At 54.7% G+C, this 17,372-nt stretch overlaps 1 protein-coding gene across 1 annotated transcript; it reads right to left on the bottom strand.

Annotated features, from left to right (window-relative positions):
• Nucleotides 1-2,544: 2,544 nt before the first annotated feature.
• LOC125167571 (translation initiation factor IF-2-like) lies at nt 2,545-6,501 on the bottom strand. The gene is made up of 3 exons (XM_047861872.1): nt 6,275-6,501; nt 3,475-3,964; nt 2,545-2,640 (listed from the first exon to the last, which is right to left on the bottom strand). The coding sequence occupies exons 1-3, from the start codon at nt 6,340-6,342 to the stop codon at nt 2,545-2,547; spliced, it is 654 nt and encodes a 217-aa protein (XP_047717828.1). The 5' UTR covers nt 6,343-6,501.
• Nucleotides 6,502-17,372: the final 10,871 nt, after the last annotated feature.

The following is a 17,372-nucleotide window of genomic DNA, read 5'->3' as shown; positions in this document are numbered from 1 at the left end:
TTTCCAAGCGCAGGCTTCAGGCTTAAAGAGGAAACACTTGGGGATGAGTTCTGAAAGTCTTCCGATATTGCAGGGGGCGAGGGGAGAGTTAATTAACGCCGGGCTCGCTCAGCGAGTGGGAGAGGGGGCCTCGGCGTGGGTGGGCGGGCCGGGTCCAACACCCGGGTGCGCGCAGCGCGGGAGGCGTGTGATCGGGAGGCCCCAGCTCGGAGGCCCCGGCTGGGGGAAAGCGATCTGCGGTGGCCTCCGCGGGGGGCTGCTGCGGTGCCCCAGGCAGTCGCCCGCAGGTCCTGGGGCAATTCTGATCTCCCACCTACGGCGCTCCCACCCCCACCCCGCCGAGCACTACTGGACTCTCCCTCTTCCTATTCTTTTCGGCCTGAGCTAATTAGCAGCCTGCCAGCGGCCTGATTTATGGAAACGCTCGGGCGGGCGGAGACGCGCCGCCAGCCGAGTCCCGGCTGCCTCGGGGCGGAGTGGAGGAGGAGTTTCCACCGGCCTCCTCCGAAGAGTCCCCCCACCCCAACCCCCGCCACCACCACCACCACCACCACCCCGCCGGAAGCTGGAAGTTGCCGTCCCTCCTCCCTACCCTCCACCCAGGCGGGTCCTGGAGGCCCCCGCGCCCTCGGCGCCCCAGCCTGGGACTCCGGGCACCCTGGCGCCAGCGGGGCGGGCGGGGGCGGTGGCCGCGCAGCCTGCTGCAGAGTCTCGGCCGGGCAGGTTCCAGCCCCAGCTGACCCGGAGGGCAAGTTGGGCGCAGATAGAGCGGGAGCCTCCTTTCCCACGTTCGGGTCTCCAAAAAAAAAAAAAAAGGGGGGGAAATCGGACCTGAAGGCGGGGGGGAGGGGATGTTGCTCAAGGTCGGCACCAGGCCCCCAAGCAGCGAGGAGGCGTCGTAGGCCAGGGTGGGGCCCCGAATGGAGCCACCAGCCCAGCCTGCCCCCAAGAGGTTAGGGACTGTCCCAGGGAGGGCGTGGTCCACTTCACTCCCTACCCCCCCACTTCCCCCCTATACTTTCTCTTGGATCTTATCCTCAGAGGGTGCTTTGAGTTGCTGCCACCAGTCAACAGTCTGGGAATTTTGAGCTAGGAGAATGCGGGGCCACCGATGGTCCTTAGAGCCACCCAGCCAGGCAACTTGCCCAAAGATGCGGGCGCCGCCTCCTCGCCTCTGGAGGGTTGCACTCGCTGGTCAAGCGGGAAGAGGGCGAGAGGTGCTCCGTCCCCACCCACCTGACCCAGAAATGAGAGGGAACCGGGTGGAAGAGTCAGGGAGGAAGTACACCAGAACCTGTTGCTGGTGGTCCAGCAGTCTGGGGAGGTCGCTAGGTGACCGACTTGACCTAGAAGCAACGACGCAGGGCGATAAAAGAGAGAGAGGGAAGCATCTGTGTCCTCCCCACCTCGGGGAAGGGTTGGGAGAAAGAGCGAGCAACAGACCCAGAAGGCCAGGCACCCCGGAGCGTGTTTTCCTCGCTCAGACTTGGGATGGGATGAGGACACCGGTTGAAGTCACTGGGAAGAGGGCCATGCCCCCGAGTCTGGCTGTGACCCACCTTGCAGTGGTGGGGAAATGTGATCTACAAGAAAGTGTTTAAAATTTATTTAAAACACCCCACCAGTTCACCCTACAGAAACCATATCTGGTCTCTGACCCCCCGCAGGTGCAGAATTAGGAACCTTCTCCCCCATTAGGAGACCTTCAACTGCCTGCCCCAGTCACCCTCTGTCCTGGAGCTCCCTCCCAGATTAGGGCCCGTTGATGTCACTGAAAGCCCAAAGCACCCCCCCCCCCCCCCGCCAGGGCCTCAAGGAAATATAATTTCCTGCTCATCTTCCTCCCCTTCCTCCCCCACCTCAGTCACCACCATTTCCAAAGAGTAAGGGTCTTTCAGGCCCTGGCCCTTCCCCACGCGGTTGGATCAACAAGAGGAGAGACCCTCAGCCAGCTGGGGAGCCGGGCTGAGCGCCCATCTACATTGTGGCATTCAGTCCCCTGAATTTCCAACTGTGCTGATGACTGTCCAGACACACTACGGTGGGCCAGATCCGTGGCCGAAGTCTCAGCGGAAATGGAGACCCGCCCACCACAAAATGTCGCTGCAGACAGCGTGGGTCTCACTCGGGCTAGCTCCCAACGCAGGGACCCGGGGATCCGCCACTCCGGAAGCCCCCCGCAGGCCGACTCCAGGGCCCGCAACCCGCACAGCAAATGTTGGCTGTTAGGCGCCCAAATAATATTCTTCATTCGTCTTTTTCGAAGTTGATTTATAGCAATCGACAGGTTAAAGCCTCATCTGACTTCATTACTTTTAAAAGCTGTCTATTTCACAACTGTCACTTTTCATCACTTAACTCAAATAAATACTTGAAGAAATGAATTGGAAGAGACTTTTAGATCATGTTTATAATTCTTGGTCGCTACGTTCACATTCCTAATGACCTGACCCGCCGGAGTTTCTGTAGACTTCTCAATTGGGCCGAAAATTCTTGCGTTTACGCTAGATAACTTCAAGGAAAGTGAGGTTGGCCAGAAACCGGCTAAAAGCAGCAGCACAGCTGGTAGGAAGCGATAGGGTGCAGGTTCAGCAAAGCTTGCCAGCGGCCACCGTGGCCCAGGCCGGGCACCCGAGGCCACTGGGAAGGGTGGCGGCTCCCGGGTCAGGGCGTTCCAGTGCAACCAACTGCTGGAAAGAGGGCCCAGGCTAACAGCCGCTCGATGCCCGCCTTGCCCTTGCTTCACGGAGCCCGGGCTACAAACCCAGGAAGGAATTCATGCAGAGTGGAAAGGCTGTTCATTTTACTGTTACTATTATTATTCCTATCATTGTTGCAAAAATGTTTGGGTAGCGCCCCCCCCCCCCCCGTTCCGACAACCACAGGTGGAGTGTGACCGGGTGAAAGGCATTTCCTCCGGGTCAGCGTTGACCTAGAGCTTGTGAGATACCCAGGGAAGGCAGAAGTGTGGAAACGAAATCGCTAGGACGCAAGTGCGTTCAATAAATCGAAATAGTTTCTTCTTCAATTTTGCTGCCATTTGCCAACGCTGAGTCCTCTAGGGCTCGTGCCACTCAGACCCTTCTCTCTCTTTCCCACCCACTCACTCAGAACCATCTCTTAGAAGTAAGTTAAGAAAAGAAAAAATTAAGAAAACAGAAAACAAAGGAAGGAAGAGGGGGAAAAAATAAGGAACGAAAAGAGAAGGAAAGGAAAATTACAGGAAAGAAAAAGAAAAACCTATTAAACAGAAAAACTGCCTACTTTGGAGGACAAAGCAATAGCGAGCGCATACGATTTTCTTTCCTTTATTTTTTCTTAAAACAAGAAAAGAGAGAGAAGCAGCCAAGTCTGCCGACCCTGGGGGTGGAGGAGGGGGGCGACGCTCTGGGGTGGGGAGCGCGGGCCTCCCCGCAAACCCAGCGGAGGCTGAAGCCCGGCGCGCGGATCCCGGAGCCTCCGAGGTCCCCGCACCCTGGCGTCGGCCCCGCCCGGGTCCCACCGCGAACGCGAACTTCGCAGATTCCCCGGAGCAACAGCGCCGGGAGTGTGCACCGGCCCCGGCCGGGGTCGCGGCTCGCCGCCGCCGCCCGTCTTCCCCGGTCGTGGCCTCAGGCCTTCGCCCGCCCTGCGGACCGGTCGGCCCAGAGGGGGCTGAGCGCTCTCCGACTTCGGGTGCAGAGGCGACAGGGACCGGCGCGAACCCGGCTCCGCGGCCGCTGCGTCGCTGCGGGAACGCGGCCGGCGCGCTCGGCGGCCGCCGGCTGGGTGCGCTGCCGCACCCTGGAGCGCCACCTCGCTGCGGAAACTGGAATGGCATGGCCATGTTCCCAGCCTTCTGCAGCCTAACTTGACCGTCACCGGACTTTTTTCCTTCGTCAAAACCTTACGAGAAGCCGAAACGCACAGGCCTTCTTCCCATCGGTTAAAACCCATTATCTGTGACCGACGTATCGCACAATGTCTGCATTGGGGTGAAGGGAAAATAGCAGGAGAAAGAGAAAAAAAAATAGGTCTAATTTCACCAAGTCCAAGCTGTGACACTGCTTTGATACGAAAGATAAACTAAATGAGAGATGTTTTCTTGGAGGCCCATGGGTTCGGGCCGCCGAGCTCGGGCCAGTCAGCTGAGGCCAGTGCAAATATCTCCGATGAAGCCTATGAAGCCTTCCCTTCCCAATTGTAAGTCCACCCAAATTCACTCATTCTGGTCAGTCGGACATAAGAGGGACTTTTCCATGCCATGCCAATGGCCAGCCTACCAAACCTCATATCCCACAGCCTTCGGCTCTGCTGACAAAATAATCACAAAATGCAGCCCTTAAACATATACACCTGTCCGCAGGTGAAAGCAGCACCAGCGAGAAGCACAGATTATACTGCATTGGACCCTATTTCCTCCAGTTGAAAACTTAAGAGGCTCGCCCGGCTCTTAAACCCTCACGACTAAAAAATATACAGCAAAATTAATTCGCTGAATATAGTGAGGCTTTGCTTCGACTTGTTTTCAAAGTGCACCATCCCAGAGACAGAAGGGATAAGTAAAACACAAATTTCACGAAACAAGTTTTTTTTTTTTTTTTCTGCGAAGATTCCAAACGTGGTGTTAAAAGTAGGGCATGTATCTGGTGGTGCTGAGAGCATTTGTGTGGTTTCTTTGTTTTCGGGGGGGGGGGGGGGGTACAGTCTTTTTTCTAAGGCAGTTTCCACCACAAGTTTCTTTTGGTTTTTGTTTTAAGGAACTCAGTGGATCGCACATATAATGATGACGGAACTGGGGCCCATGGGGTGGAGGAGAACGTGGATGTGGTGGTGCGTAAGCCCCCGCATTTTCCTGCCTGAGCAAATCCAACATAGAGACCCTTTCTTGAATCTTCGGTCTCCCTAAGTTCACAGGGTGTGCTCCGTCTCTCACTGTGACCAGTACTTTCTGCCCTGCTCAGAAACTACAGGGCTGTGCAGGGGGGGAGGGGGGAGGGGGAAGCCAGGTTGTTTTTCTGGTTGTTTGTCCTTCCCCATCGGGCTAGGAAGAATTCCTAAAAGGGACCACACAGGAAAGAGGCCCTAATTTCTTAGCAGGACTTGAATGAGGATCTCTCACTCTGGCCAGCGGAGGAGGGGTGGCCTGGCCTCTGGGAGTCTTGGGGTCTTCCTGTCTGGAGGGATGCTACCTCCGGGAGGAGGAAGGTGTTGAGAGATCCTGGGAGCTAAGAGGTACTTGCAGGGTGGGTCCTGGGATCCACTGAGGGACAAGGGTGAGGGGCAGGGACAAAAACAGAAGGGAGGAGAACATCAGCAAATGAAATGCTTGAGAAAGGGAGTCTCTAAATTAGAAAGGTTTGCTCCTTTCTCTCTCTCTCTCTTTCCTTCCCTCCCTTCTTCTTCTCCTTCCCTTCATTTCTCTCTCCCTCCACCCCTGCTCACATTCAGATTTTCTGGTTGTTGTTTTTTTTTTTTTGGTACTGAATAATGCCTGGAGATGAAAAATGGTTTTTATTGCTATTACACTTCCTACCGCGAGATGCAGTGTAAGGCTCAGAGTTTGTATTACAACTATGTCACAATGTTTCACTGATGCAAAACATGTAGCCAGAGGGTGTTGCTAATGACTCCTGGATTAGAGCGAGATTGAGACTGGGAGGAGAAAGAGAGAGCGAGAACAGGAGAGAGACAGGAAGGGAGAAGAAGAGAGAGGAATTTCATTAGAGGAGGGGGGAGGGGAAGCATCACAGAATCAGGTCTAATAATCTAATCAGGATATTTTCCGAATTCAATGTTCTCTCCAGGCTTGAGAGTGTGAGCTAGAGAGAGACCAATATCCTTTCAAACACCACAGAGGTTTTTTTGGGTTTTTTTTTTTTGCATGTTAATAACTATTAATTATGTTTACAGCCAGTTAGCTGAAAAACTGTCCTTTGGAAAGAATCAAACTTCGGAAAACGCTTAATATCTGATTAAAGGCTTTTTCCTGGAGCCTCGGGAGGTGGGAACCCGGTAATCACCCAAGGGGGTGCGGAGCTCAGCGCGGCCAGCAGAGGCTCACCGCCCCCGCCCGTGGTCGGGCCACACGTGTCCACACGCCTGCGACAGCCTGGTGGGCCCAGGGTGCCCCGCCGTGGCCGGGGCGGAGCGCCGAGGCGCAGCCTGCGGCCCGGGCTCGGGCTCGGCCTCCGCTTGGGTCTTGGCGAAAAGGTCCCTGCGGGCTCCGAACTCCCCGGCGCCCTCCCCCGGGACGAGGTCTACTTAGGGAAGCGGGAGGTTTCGCGGTTCCTACCGTGGCCCGGGCCGGTCCCACCGCCCTGCGGTCCGCTTCTGCCCCTCGGGGCACAGCGAGGAGGGCATTCCCTCGGGGCTGCGGCCCTTTGAACCCGGGGAGCCCTCGGCTCCCGCCCGGGCGCGCGGAGCTCGCTCGGGGCCCGGCTGCGGAGCGGAGTGTGGGTGGCGGGTGGGGTGGAAGGGGAGTGGGGGAGGCGGGAGGGGGCGGAGGGGCGGGGGCGGCAGCCGGGCGTTAAGCCTGGAAGCTTGGCTGTTTACCCAAACGATTTTCCTTTCAGGCCCGAGACGCCAATGAGACAAGATCAAACTCCCCTCTTCGGGGTGTGTGTGTGCGTGCGTGTGTGTGTGTGTGTGTGTGTGTGTGCGTGTGTGTGGTGTCGCCTCCTCCAAGCCGGGCTTTGTGAATGGGGGCTCCGGGACGCCGGCTGGGAGGGACCAGAGGCCGACCCGGACACCAGCGCCTCCTCCCGGGGGCGAGGAGAAACCAGGCGGAGGGCGCCCCAGACACAGTGGTCCGGAGCGAGACAAGCAAGCGACAGGGACACAGGCCGCGGAGAGATAAGGGCCGCGTCCCTGCAGGCCGAGCGGAGAGACGTATGGTCGTGTGTGGGAGGGGGAGAGGGGAGAATAATATGAATCACACCCCCCTTGCAGTCCCTTAATTTCCGATCCCAACAAAGCTTAAATCTAGCTCCTTGGGCCACTGATTTCTCGGCCGACTCCTTCGCTCGAGATATATTAGCTGCAAATTAGGCCAAGGTTTTGGCGATTACGGTACAATGCAGGCCGCGTGACACGCGCCGCCCGGCCTGCGCCTGGGTCCCTCCTCACGCCGAAAAATGATGAGAAAGCAAGAGAGGGTGGATGGTCTGTATTGACAAGACATTTGTCATTTTTAAAGGGGTCCACATCCGAGAATAGCCACCAGCCTGGGGGGTGGGGGAGGGCAGAGGAGAGGAGGGGGACCAAGTCCCGGCCGCTTGCGCAGCAGGTGATCGCGGTCCTGGGCGTGGCTCCTGCCCGGCTCCAAGGGCCCTCTGAAACGTCGTTTGCAAAATAAGAAAAACAGTATTTTTAGTACTGCTGATAATCAGAGGAATCAGGAAGACGGGCTTCTATTTGTTGGAGGTCAAACACTAAAACCCGGCTTCCCGGCGTGGTCCATGTATTTGGTGGCGCTGTCTCGGACAGCTCATTCCCTTCGGCCTGGCGATTAAAAGCCTACTCAAATAATTGTTTCTGGAAGAAAAAGGTGTCATGCCGCTGCTTCTGACTCATCTACGATTGGCACGCCTGCCTCCGCCTGTCCCTGATCCCCACCCCCACGCACTTTCTGTTTCTCTCTTGTCTCTCTTCCTCACCGAAGGGTTCCCCCCCCCCTTTTTTTTTATTGTTTTGAAACGATGAACCACCACCCCCTGTCCCAGGATGCTCTTATCTAACCAAAATTCCCTAGCCCCCGCGCTGACCGAGGCAGAGTGCAACGTTTGCTCCAGGCTTCAGTGGCCCAGGCCCGGACAAACACCCTGGGGGGAAGAACCACAGAGGCCTCACGTTTTCTGCAGGCCTGTTAGGGTGGAGGGCTGTGGCTCCAGGGCTCAGAGGGGGCAGGGGTAGGGATCTTGGGGACCCCAGCTATGCGGTGATTGGTCTGGGATAAATGTGTGCCAGAGACTGAGATGCCCACGGAGGAGATCTGATGTGCTTCGTGATAATAACAGCTAACATTTATTGAGTGCTTACTATATACAGTCATTGTGCCCATACCCCTGGAAGCCTCCAAATCTGAGGTCAAACATGGTGGCCAAGGGTTGGCCATTGGAGCAACGGAGGCCGGGATGGGGCAGGCAGGTAGCTAGATAGGTGCCATTGTGTGGCGGGGGTAGAGGTTTCTGCCCCGCAACGCATTCTCTCCGGGCCAGGAGAGGCGGGGCGCCGCTGGCAGCCAGGAGCCGGGCCAATGCTTCCTCCCTCCCCGCCTGCGGTCGTCTGTAGCAGGGCAGAGGAAAGGCCTAACAGTTTCCAGTGACATTCCCACTTCTTCGCCCTGGAACCCTGGAGGGAAGTCGATTGGGCGGCCAAGGGCCGTGAAGGCCAGCCCCGGGCGGATGGAGAGCGCTCTGCGCGCGTAGGGCAGACTCCCAGCCAGGCCCGGGGGGGCCCCGCGTCCTGCGCCTGCTCTGCCCAGGTTGCGGCCGCACTGCTCCAGGCGAGGTGCGCCTCCCTCGTGGTGCCAGGGGGCGCTTGACCGCCTCCGGGGCCTCCGCAGCCGAGGAGGGAGTCTCCGGCCTCTGAGGCCTGGTGCGCGCTGGGGCCAGCAGCAGGGCGCAGGCCGGATTGCCCTGGGAGCATTCCGGCCGCTCCCGGCCCCACCTCACCCCGCCGGGTTTCTCCGCCTCGCCTTCCGAGGCCGCTTCCCGGGAGCAGGAGTTTTGCTGCATTCACTGCTTCTCCCTCCCATCCGCCTAAAGCAGGGGCTGAGACTAGCCCGTGACCCCGTGCCGTGCCCCGCGCGGGTGGAAAAAAGCAGGCGCTGCGCTCTGTCTGGAGACAAAAGGCCTCCGCGCTCAGGCTCCTCCAGGCTTAGCCGCGGCGCGTTTCGCACCCGCCTCCACCTATGCAGAAGAGGCTGGTGCAGGTGGAAGTGTCGCTGTAGGGTGGCTTGGAGCAGAGAGCCTTGATTGATCCCAGAAGTTGGACACCTCCAAGGGCATAAGCACGGCCCGGGCATCTGCTCCAAAAATATACAGTCTGCCCCCAGCACTCCCCGCCAGCCCCCCATCCAGACATCCTTGTATAAAGGGGGCCCCTCGTTGCTTTTTTTTTTTTCCTCTTCCTTTCTAGTCTCCTTGCAAATCACCTGGCAGCTGGAAAACGCTCGCCCCTGTTATCGACCTGCAGAGGTTACTTCATTCCCGAAAAACGACTCTGGCTTTCGTTCTTCTAGTAGACCTAAGGGGGAATTCACTGGTTTAAAAAAAAAAAAAATCTTTAAACTCTCTCTGGGTGTGAGATGTGGTTGGAGCACGCAGAGTCCCCTGTCTCCCCACACGGACTCCCCGCTGCACCTGGAAAGCTAGTCCTGCGAAGAAGCAATAGTCTTTTCCTGCAGTCTATCATTTCGGTATTACAAATAACAACCATGGAGCGAGAAATACCCCCGGCCTAAGAATATTGATAGATGATAGTAGCGATATTCACAATCGATCCTTTAATAGGCAGACGTCATAAATCACGTTCAATTCCCTGACTGCACACCACTTCGCTTAATAATATAATTAAGATTAAAACTCGAGAGGTATTGGAGGCAGCAGGTATTGATAGCTTCAAAAATTGCATTCTGGATATGATGGTGGAAGGGAAAGGGACCTCTCGAAAATATAACCCCGTTCCCAACATGTGAGGTCTTCTCTGCTCTCCTGTCCTGGGAGTCCCTTTGACCCTGCCCCCCCCCTTCCGCCTACCACCACCAATAATCCCCATCTTTGATAGGTGAGCAGAGAATAGGCTGGCTCTTTCATAGAAATGTCAAGGAGGAGGTTAAGGAGAAATAGGGCTTTGCTTGGGGGGGGGGGTGGATTTCATGGATTTAGGGATCCTTCAAAGATCCACTCCTTCAGCCTTGAATCTGGAGGGGAAAAAATGTTCAGGAGACCCAGGAAATGATATTGTTTGGTTTTTTCCACACGATCAATTTCCTCGACAGTGTTTTCCAAATTACGTAGAAATCACTGAACATCTACAGGTCTGCCAGTGAACTCCATCCCTGCGGTTTTCACGGCCTGTGAACCTTTCCACCACTGCTGTCCCGTCCAAATCAGGCCTCAGAACGGAAACCAAAACTTCACATGAAGAGTAAAACCAGAGGGAGAGGGTCCCGTGCAGGGGGTGGCGATCTGCTCTTTGCTTCATGGCTGAAGCTGATGGTAAGTGTTGCTAAAATTATTTCAAAGAGTGAAATATTAATCAGGTCAATCAGCGCTGACAAATGAGAAATATCTGAAAGTCAGTGGTAATTTACAACTTTGTTATTAGTTAAGAATCGCCTGCCTTGTAACAGTAATTAATAACACTTAGGAATCATTTGGAAATCCCCCTCCCATGCTTTTTATTTTCCTCTGTCTCTTAAGGAAGGAAAGAGAGAAAGGAAGCAAATGAGTGATCAGTAGAAACAGGAAAAACACTGAGTCGTTAGTGAGGAGAACAAAACTGGAAAAAATAAAAGAAAGGAAAAAAAAAAGATTAGCCCCATGGGAGGCCATCAGGAAATAAAGAAAATATAGGAGGAGGGGTAGTAAATCAGAAAATGAATTCTGTAACCATACCCCATGAGCAGGCTGGCTAAAGGTTGAATTTCAAATGGCCCAGAAACCCCATCAAAATGAACAGTGCTGCTAAAAAATCTTGAAAGTAGCTCAGCTCTGAATCAAGGCAGAGCTCAGGGCATTGTCTGTTTTGTTGTTGTTAACAATGTATTTCTTTATAGCCCAGGAGCAGACGTGTGCAGGCTCTTTCCAAAATTCCATCCCTGGAGACCCGCCTGGCTTTCATGTTTCTGGTGTTAACTCTCCTCTTGGTCACAGACAATCCCCTCCCCCAGTCTTACATTGATTATTAGATTGTCTCAGCCCCACCTCAACAACGCACCAAAATAATGACTTGTTGAAAAACTATAAATCATTTCGGTTGTCTGAGCTTGGAAAGCCACTTCAGTCAACAGGCTTGCTGTGAAAAGGTAAAGAAATTTCCAACCTTCTACTCACGAGGAAAAGCTGCTACTTCCCTGAACTTTTATTTGTTGGATGGGGGAATTTTCCAGATTGGTGAAAAAGAGATGGAAGGGGAAAAATAACTTTGACAAACTTTATCTGGCCTTTATTATAAACCTCAGTCTTGTCTCATGGAGCTCAGGCTACAATAGGTAGCTAGAGATGGAGATTTATTGGTCTCTAAATGAAAAGATTCATTTGATATAAGAGGTTAACTCAAAGTTCCTATACCGTGACTAGCTTCGGCAAATGCCTCTGTCGAGTCAGCACAAAAGCAGTTCAAAGAAATCTTAAAAACACACACAGATATAGACACACAAACACACTTGCCCACTTAAGCCGCAAATGCAATTCTCTTTTCTTTGTTGTTTCTTCTGTCATTACAAATCTCCAGCCTCTTTCTAGGTGGCTGGGATGGCGGGCTCCCCCCATGCACGCGCAGCTGAACTTTGCCATTTTGTATCTTTTGCTTTTTCTAGCAGTGAATAAACGAATGAGGGGGGTGGTGGGATAAAGTAAGAGACGAGAAGCGAACTAATTCAAATAAAGCAGAATGCGTTTGTAAATGAGGTGGAGGGGCGAGAGAGAGGGAGAGAGAGGAGGGGAGATGTGGACGGAGGAGAGGGGCTCTGGGATAAACGTAGGCAAACTGGAAATTGATGAGATGGGTTTTCAATGATCAGAGTCTATGGGTCCAACAGGAACCTGCAGAATATAAGCCGGTGCAGAGAGAACCATGAGAGAGAACATGCCAGAGACTTGGGGGGGGGGGCGGTGGGGGGAGCAGGGAGAAGACAGCAGGCAAGGACCTGAGATCCTGTGCAAGGAGAGAACTATGGAGATGCTAATGAGGGAAAATTAACCTTCGGGGTTGGGTCTGTGACATGGGCCCTGCATTGAATGCCTGACCCAGGGGCTGCAAGCGGCTTCGCTCTGCACCAGCGAAATGAGATAATCGCTCTGAAACCCACCAGTCTTGGTGCAAACGAGCTCTGAAACACTGTTGTGGAGAGTAACTAGCCAGCTCCTCCAAAGAAAAGGCAAACAAATGCAAGCAGGCAGAGCCACAACCAGGCACCGAGAGAGCAAACCTATAGACATTGGGTACATTTGTTCAACTGTGGAGCCTCCCCCACCACGCCACCCCCGCCCCCACCTCCCGCCCCTGCCGCCCTAGGCTGGCACATTAAAGGGAGGAGCGGGGCCTGGGAAATGAGAAATGTCTTCATCTCTCTTGCACCAGTCTGTCACCAAAGGCCCCGGATAACCGGGCCTTGGTGAGGCAACACAAGGGATAAATGGATTTTATCTCCAGGAACGTGGCCACCGGGCCAGAGGATTATTGCTTAGCCAGAGAAAATATACGGGGGCGGGGTGGGGACGGTGGGGCAGAGGGCTGAAGAACAGAGAGAGAAGTTGAAGAGGACAGACACAAAAACAAACAAACAAAAAAGAAATTCAAAGGGAAATTTGAAGAGTCGAGTGGCTGTGGTTACATATGTCACAGACACTGAGACATTAACACACACACACACACACACACACACACACACACACACACAGGGATTTTATTAAACAAACAAGCCAACAACTAAAGGCACATCAAAAACACATTTGCTCCCGTTGTCAGAGGGAAAGAGAGTTTGAAATGATTATGGGGTTCCGGTAGGAACCCTTCTGGCCTTCACTGCTGTGGTCTCTCTCCGCCCCCTTGGCCTTTTCACAGAAACCCTAAAGTCACCTATGGAGAATGGGCCTCCCAGAGGCTGCCTGGGGAGGACTCCCTGTTGGAGGCAAAGGGGTCGTGTTTCCAAGTAGAGACATCAACAAACCACAGTCTTAGTGACAGTGACAGCGCAAAATTATGTTTAATGTTGCAAGGGGGAAAGGGGAAATATAAAATTAGCACAGAGAAAATGTTTCCCAGACCTGCTTTACAATTAGGGCAGTGGCATAGGGATGGGCGCAAGAGGGGCGAGAGGTCGAAGGCAACCTAGCAGGGGCCACAGCACTGGGTGGAGGCCAAGGTGCCTCCAGTCCTGGGAGGAAAAGGAAGGAAGGCTTCTGAAGGGGGGGGGGGGGGGTAATGGCACTCCGCCCAATCGCTTCACTTGGTTTCGAACCTGTTTTTGGAGAAGGGAGGATATTCTAGACATTCCATCCTGGTGGAGATTGACAGTTCAATGACTGGCCTGCTCAGTCCCAAAGCCACGGGGTTTTTAAATTAGTGATGAGGCTGGTGAGCCGGTGGGGGTGAGAGGCTGGAAAGAGGAAAAGGAAATAGGGGGGTAGATGTGCGCTCCCAGACCCCTCCCCCATCCTTTTAGGAACATGGGTGGTTATAGGGAGAAGAGGGGAGGTGAGAATTATTTAATAAATTAGCAAGCCCCTCTTTGGAATTTGTTATCGCTCTGCCTCTGCTGCCGGGGGACAGGCGGGCAGGACCCCACAGCAGTTTTCTCATGGGCCCTGGGATCTCCATATGCCCGCCCCCACCCCTACTCAGGACCAAGGGCGAGCAGATACCTGCCAGGCAGCAGAGGGGATTTGCCCAGAGAGAGCCAGGGGAGTGGGAGCGGTGGCATTTTCAAGAAGGAAGCAGTTTCTGTTCAATGGCAGAGATTATATTTCCTAAGCTGCTTATTTAAAGAGACAGAGATGAGAGAGAGAGAGCGAGAGGGAGAGAGAGAGAGAGAGCATCCCCAATCCCCATCCTGTTGTGATTATAAAGAATATAATTTTGTCTTTGTCTAGAAAAGACCATATCTTTGCGGTTATTAAACAACACAGTTTCCCTTCTTAGTGTCAGGCCAGGGGAGCAGGGATGAGAGGGAGGGCGAAAGGAAAATTCATTTTTCAAATAATACCAATTTGAAATGAGTGTGTTTGTAAAAATGAACCCTGGACGATAAAGGCAGGAGAGGAGAGACTGCAGTGAGAGCGAGAGACAGAGAAGGAAACACAGAGAAAAGGGCCTGATTCTTTAAAGACTAATCTGTGCAGAATAATCAGGAAAAACAACTGGGGGAGGAAGAAACAGCAAGTGCCCTTTCCTACGAGGTGGCTCCATGACCTTAGGAAAAATGAGGAAGCAGCTAGACCTTGGGGTTGTATTTTTACACTTAATTTTAGCAACAAGTATCAAAAGATCTAAACTAATTGATTGTCGAGTTCCTTGGCCCTTCTCCAAAGAGCAATATAGGTTTAATTGTATGTTGCTTAAAACTCCATTTCTCGAACAGTGTGAAACATGTAATAAAAGTCATAAACCGTATCGGAGAATTTTTTTTTCCCCACAAGCATAAATACCCAACTGACATTTGGAAATCTTAGCTAATACCCCTAAGGGGTTAAAAAAAAAAAAAACAGCCCTGTGAGAGAGGTAGCCACATAATAAAATCTAAACTGTTAATCCATTTTAACTCATTCAAAAAGAACCTGAGGTTGCGGGAGGGATGTTTTGCAGACGAGGGGTCGGGGCGAGGAGACCCCACATCAGACATCTGACCTGTTTCAAACGTGGTCCATCTAAACCACACTCCCCTAAAGGAAAGGAAGTTCGGGCCTTCCAGAAGACACCAGAAATCTCTCTCTACCCCGGGAAACGGAGCTGAAAGTTGCAGCCAAACACCGGGAAGCCACTCGGCGGCGGCGGCCGTCGCTCTCCATCGGCCTCAGCCCGGCTTCTCCGGAGGGAGAGGGGGAGCTGGAGGCCGGCAGGAGCTCCCCAAAGCTGCGCGACAAAACCGCTCCCTGCTCCTCCCAGGCAGCCCCCCCACATTGTCCTCTGCTATCCCTGACCCCCCCCCTCCCCAGCGGCTGTTCCTTCTAAACCAGCGTCCCCCCACCCCCACCCCCGCACGACACCCCTCGGGGGCCCGGGCATCTCCGAGGAGGGAAGGGTCCCAGCCACGCCTGCGATTTGGTCCGCGATCAGCCACTGCCGCCAAGTTCGCGGCCGCCATCAAGCTGGCGGCTGCGCTCGTCGCGGGCCGTGCCCTGGCGTGGCCACGCGGGCCGGCTGCAGGCGGAGATCTGTAAAAATCCACGTGAGCCGCCCCCTCCTCCTGCCGCCCGCGGCCCCTGACACGGCAGCATTGAAGCCGGCCCGGAGGTCCCTGAGGTCTCCGAGTGTGACAGTACTCAGCATAGCGGGTAGATGGCACAATTTTCTAACATTTAGAGAGAGGAACCCACGCTGGGAGCAATAAGTCCATTTAAAAGCCCTTTATTTAAAAGGAACAAAGATAACTGACAAGCGAAGTACAGAGACATCTCAATGAAATTTCCAAAGAAGAAAGAGAAATCAGAGGCCAAAGCAAATGCGAACTGGGCTTGATGGAACAGGCCAGCACTTTCCTCCCCCTCGGAAAGAAAGATAAAAGACAAAAAGAAAGAGGGGGGTGGTCACTGGGGCTGCGTGTGTTAACGATTACAGTCCGAACCAAATTCTCAAAATCCACAGCCACGAAAACTTTAAAATGGCCAGGTGGGCCCTGCTGGGGCAGGTGCCAGAGAAGCCGGATCTGTGCAGGGCAAGAGGAGACTTGGGAGTTTTGCCCCCACCTTGGAGGCTACACCCTACCCTTGGATAACAGGCGCCTGCCTCTGCCTCGGATGGTTGGGATTCCGGGAGCCCAGGGAAGGTAGATGGGCAAGGCACCCACCCTGGGCACACTTAGGCCCCTCTGAGGGCCTGGGAGCCAGGGGGGTGTCTGTCTCGGCGCTCCCTCCCCTAGAATAGGCCTGCGGGTCCAGCGAGGACCCCATGACCTAAGATTTGGTCAAAGTCAAGGTACTCGAGAGCCCACTCGCAGACTGAAACAATTATCACCCCTTCAGACCCAAGAGGGTCACGAGAGCGCCCACTGAAGTCTCCCGGCAAATCCAAGAACAGCCTACACTTCATCGTGTGATCTAACACTGCCCCCACCAGCTCCCCACCTCCAAACCTCCATGCCAGGTCCCCCACACCCCCGCCAAGAGCCCTGCAGGCTGGGGGGGTGGGGGACGGGGAGAGACAGAGGAGGGGGTGAGAGGCCAGGAGAGCGGCCATGCCCCTCTGGGTCTTCCCTGCTCGGTGCTGACCCGGCAGAATGGGTGAGGCGGCTAGCGCCCCGCACGGGGGGTCAAATGATTGTATTTGGGTGGGTGCTCCCCGACATATTTGCTGAGTAAACCTCCCTCGCTGTGCTGAAGGCGAATCCCCGTTGATAAATCCATCATTACTGTTCGGATTCAGGGAGGCAGCCGCGCCACTAAATTCATCTTACATTTGTAGCGCTTTAATAGACATTTATTAAATGCTTTTAGAGAGAGGCATGGGGCGCGTGATTACATCCTAGTTATAGACAGAACATAAAGACCCACGTTAACACCCATTTGCAGGAAGGAAGGAAGAGGTGGGGAGGGGTAGGAAGGCAGAGGGATAAAGCGAGGAGAGGCGAGGAGAGATGGGGCGGGCGGGGGGCACCGAGCCTGGGCGTTATTAGCAAAGGCTGCCTGGCGGGGAGCGAGGCGAGAGCCGCAGGAAGTCGCGGGCTGCCGAGCGGAGAAGTCCCCCGCTCGCTTGGCAGTTCCCTGGGCTTCCCCTTCCCTGGCTCTCCCCCCACCCCCTTCCACACACGCACTTGGCAGCGTGAGGGGCTCCTTTTCTCTCTACCAGGGCACAAGGGACGTCCGCATTGCCTTTATCGCCCCCATCTGTCCCCACCCCCCACACCTCTACTTTATTCCAGGCCTCTCCAACTGAGACTCCTTGGAGCAGCCGGACTAGAGCGAAAGGAGCCTCCGCACCCGAGGACTCCAAGAGCTCCTTTAAAGCAACCTCTCCACCCCACTCATGCCCCAAACAGTTGGCCAGAGAGCTGAGCCGGGCCTCCTTCAGCACAAAGCAGGCAGTGCCCGTGGCCACAGGGCACGATAACCCCGGCTGCTCCCAGGGTGCCTTGGCCTGACTTGCTCTGCTCAGTGGATCCCTCCCCCTTCCTAGGCCAGAAGAGCACCAGGCCACCTTTGCACCTCCACCATCTCGTGCCTGGGGACCTGCCCCAGACTTGGCCCGCGTCCCTCGACCTCAACCTCGGCAGCTGGACCTGCAGGAATGCCTGGGCCTCCAAAGGGCCTAACGCCTTCCCGAGCACCCCCAAGACCTTGCCTAAAGGCCCGGTCCCCAAACTCCGTCTGTTCTGCGCGGGCCCTGGCTCCCCTGGGATGCAGCCACTGACCTGGGCCAGGAAGGCAGCGGTCAGCACTCCCGGCCCTCTCTGGCTCTTGGTAAGGAACACTTCCGCTATCTCAAAGTTGCCATAAGAAAATAAATACAAG

This window comes from Prionailurus viverrinus, chromosome B3 (genome assembly GCF_022837055.1).
Source record: "Prionailurus viverrinus isolate Anna chromosome B3, UM_Priviv_1.0, whole genome shotgun sequence".
In the NCBI taxonomy this organism is placed as follows: Eukaryota; Metazoa; Chordata; class Mammalia; order Carnivora; family Felidae; genus Prionailurus; species Prionailurus viverrinus.
This window is presented reverse-complemented; position numbering and strand designations above follow the sequence as displayed.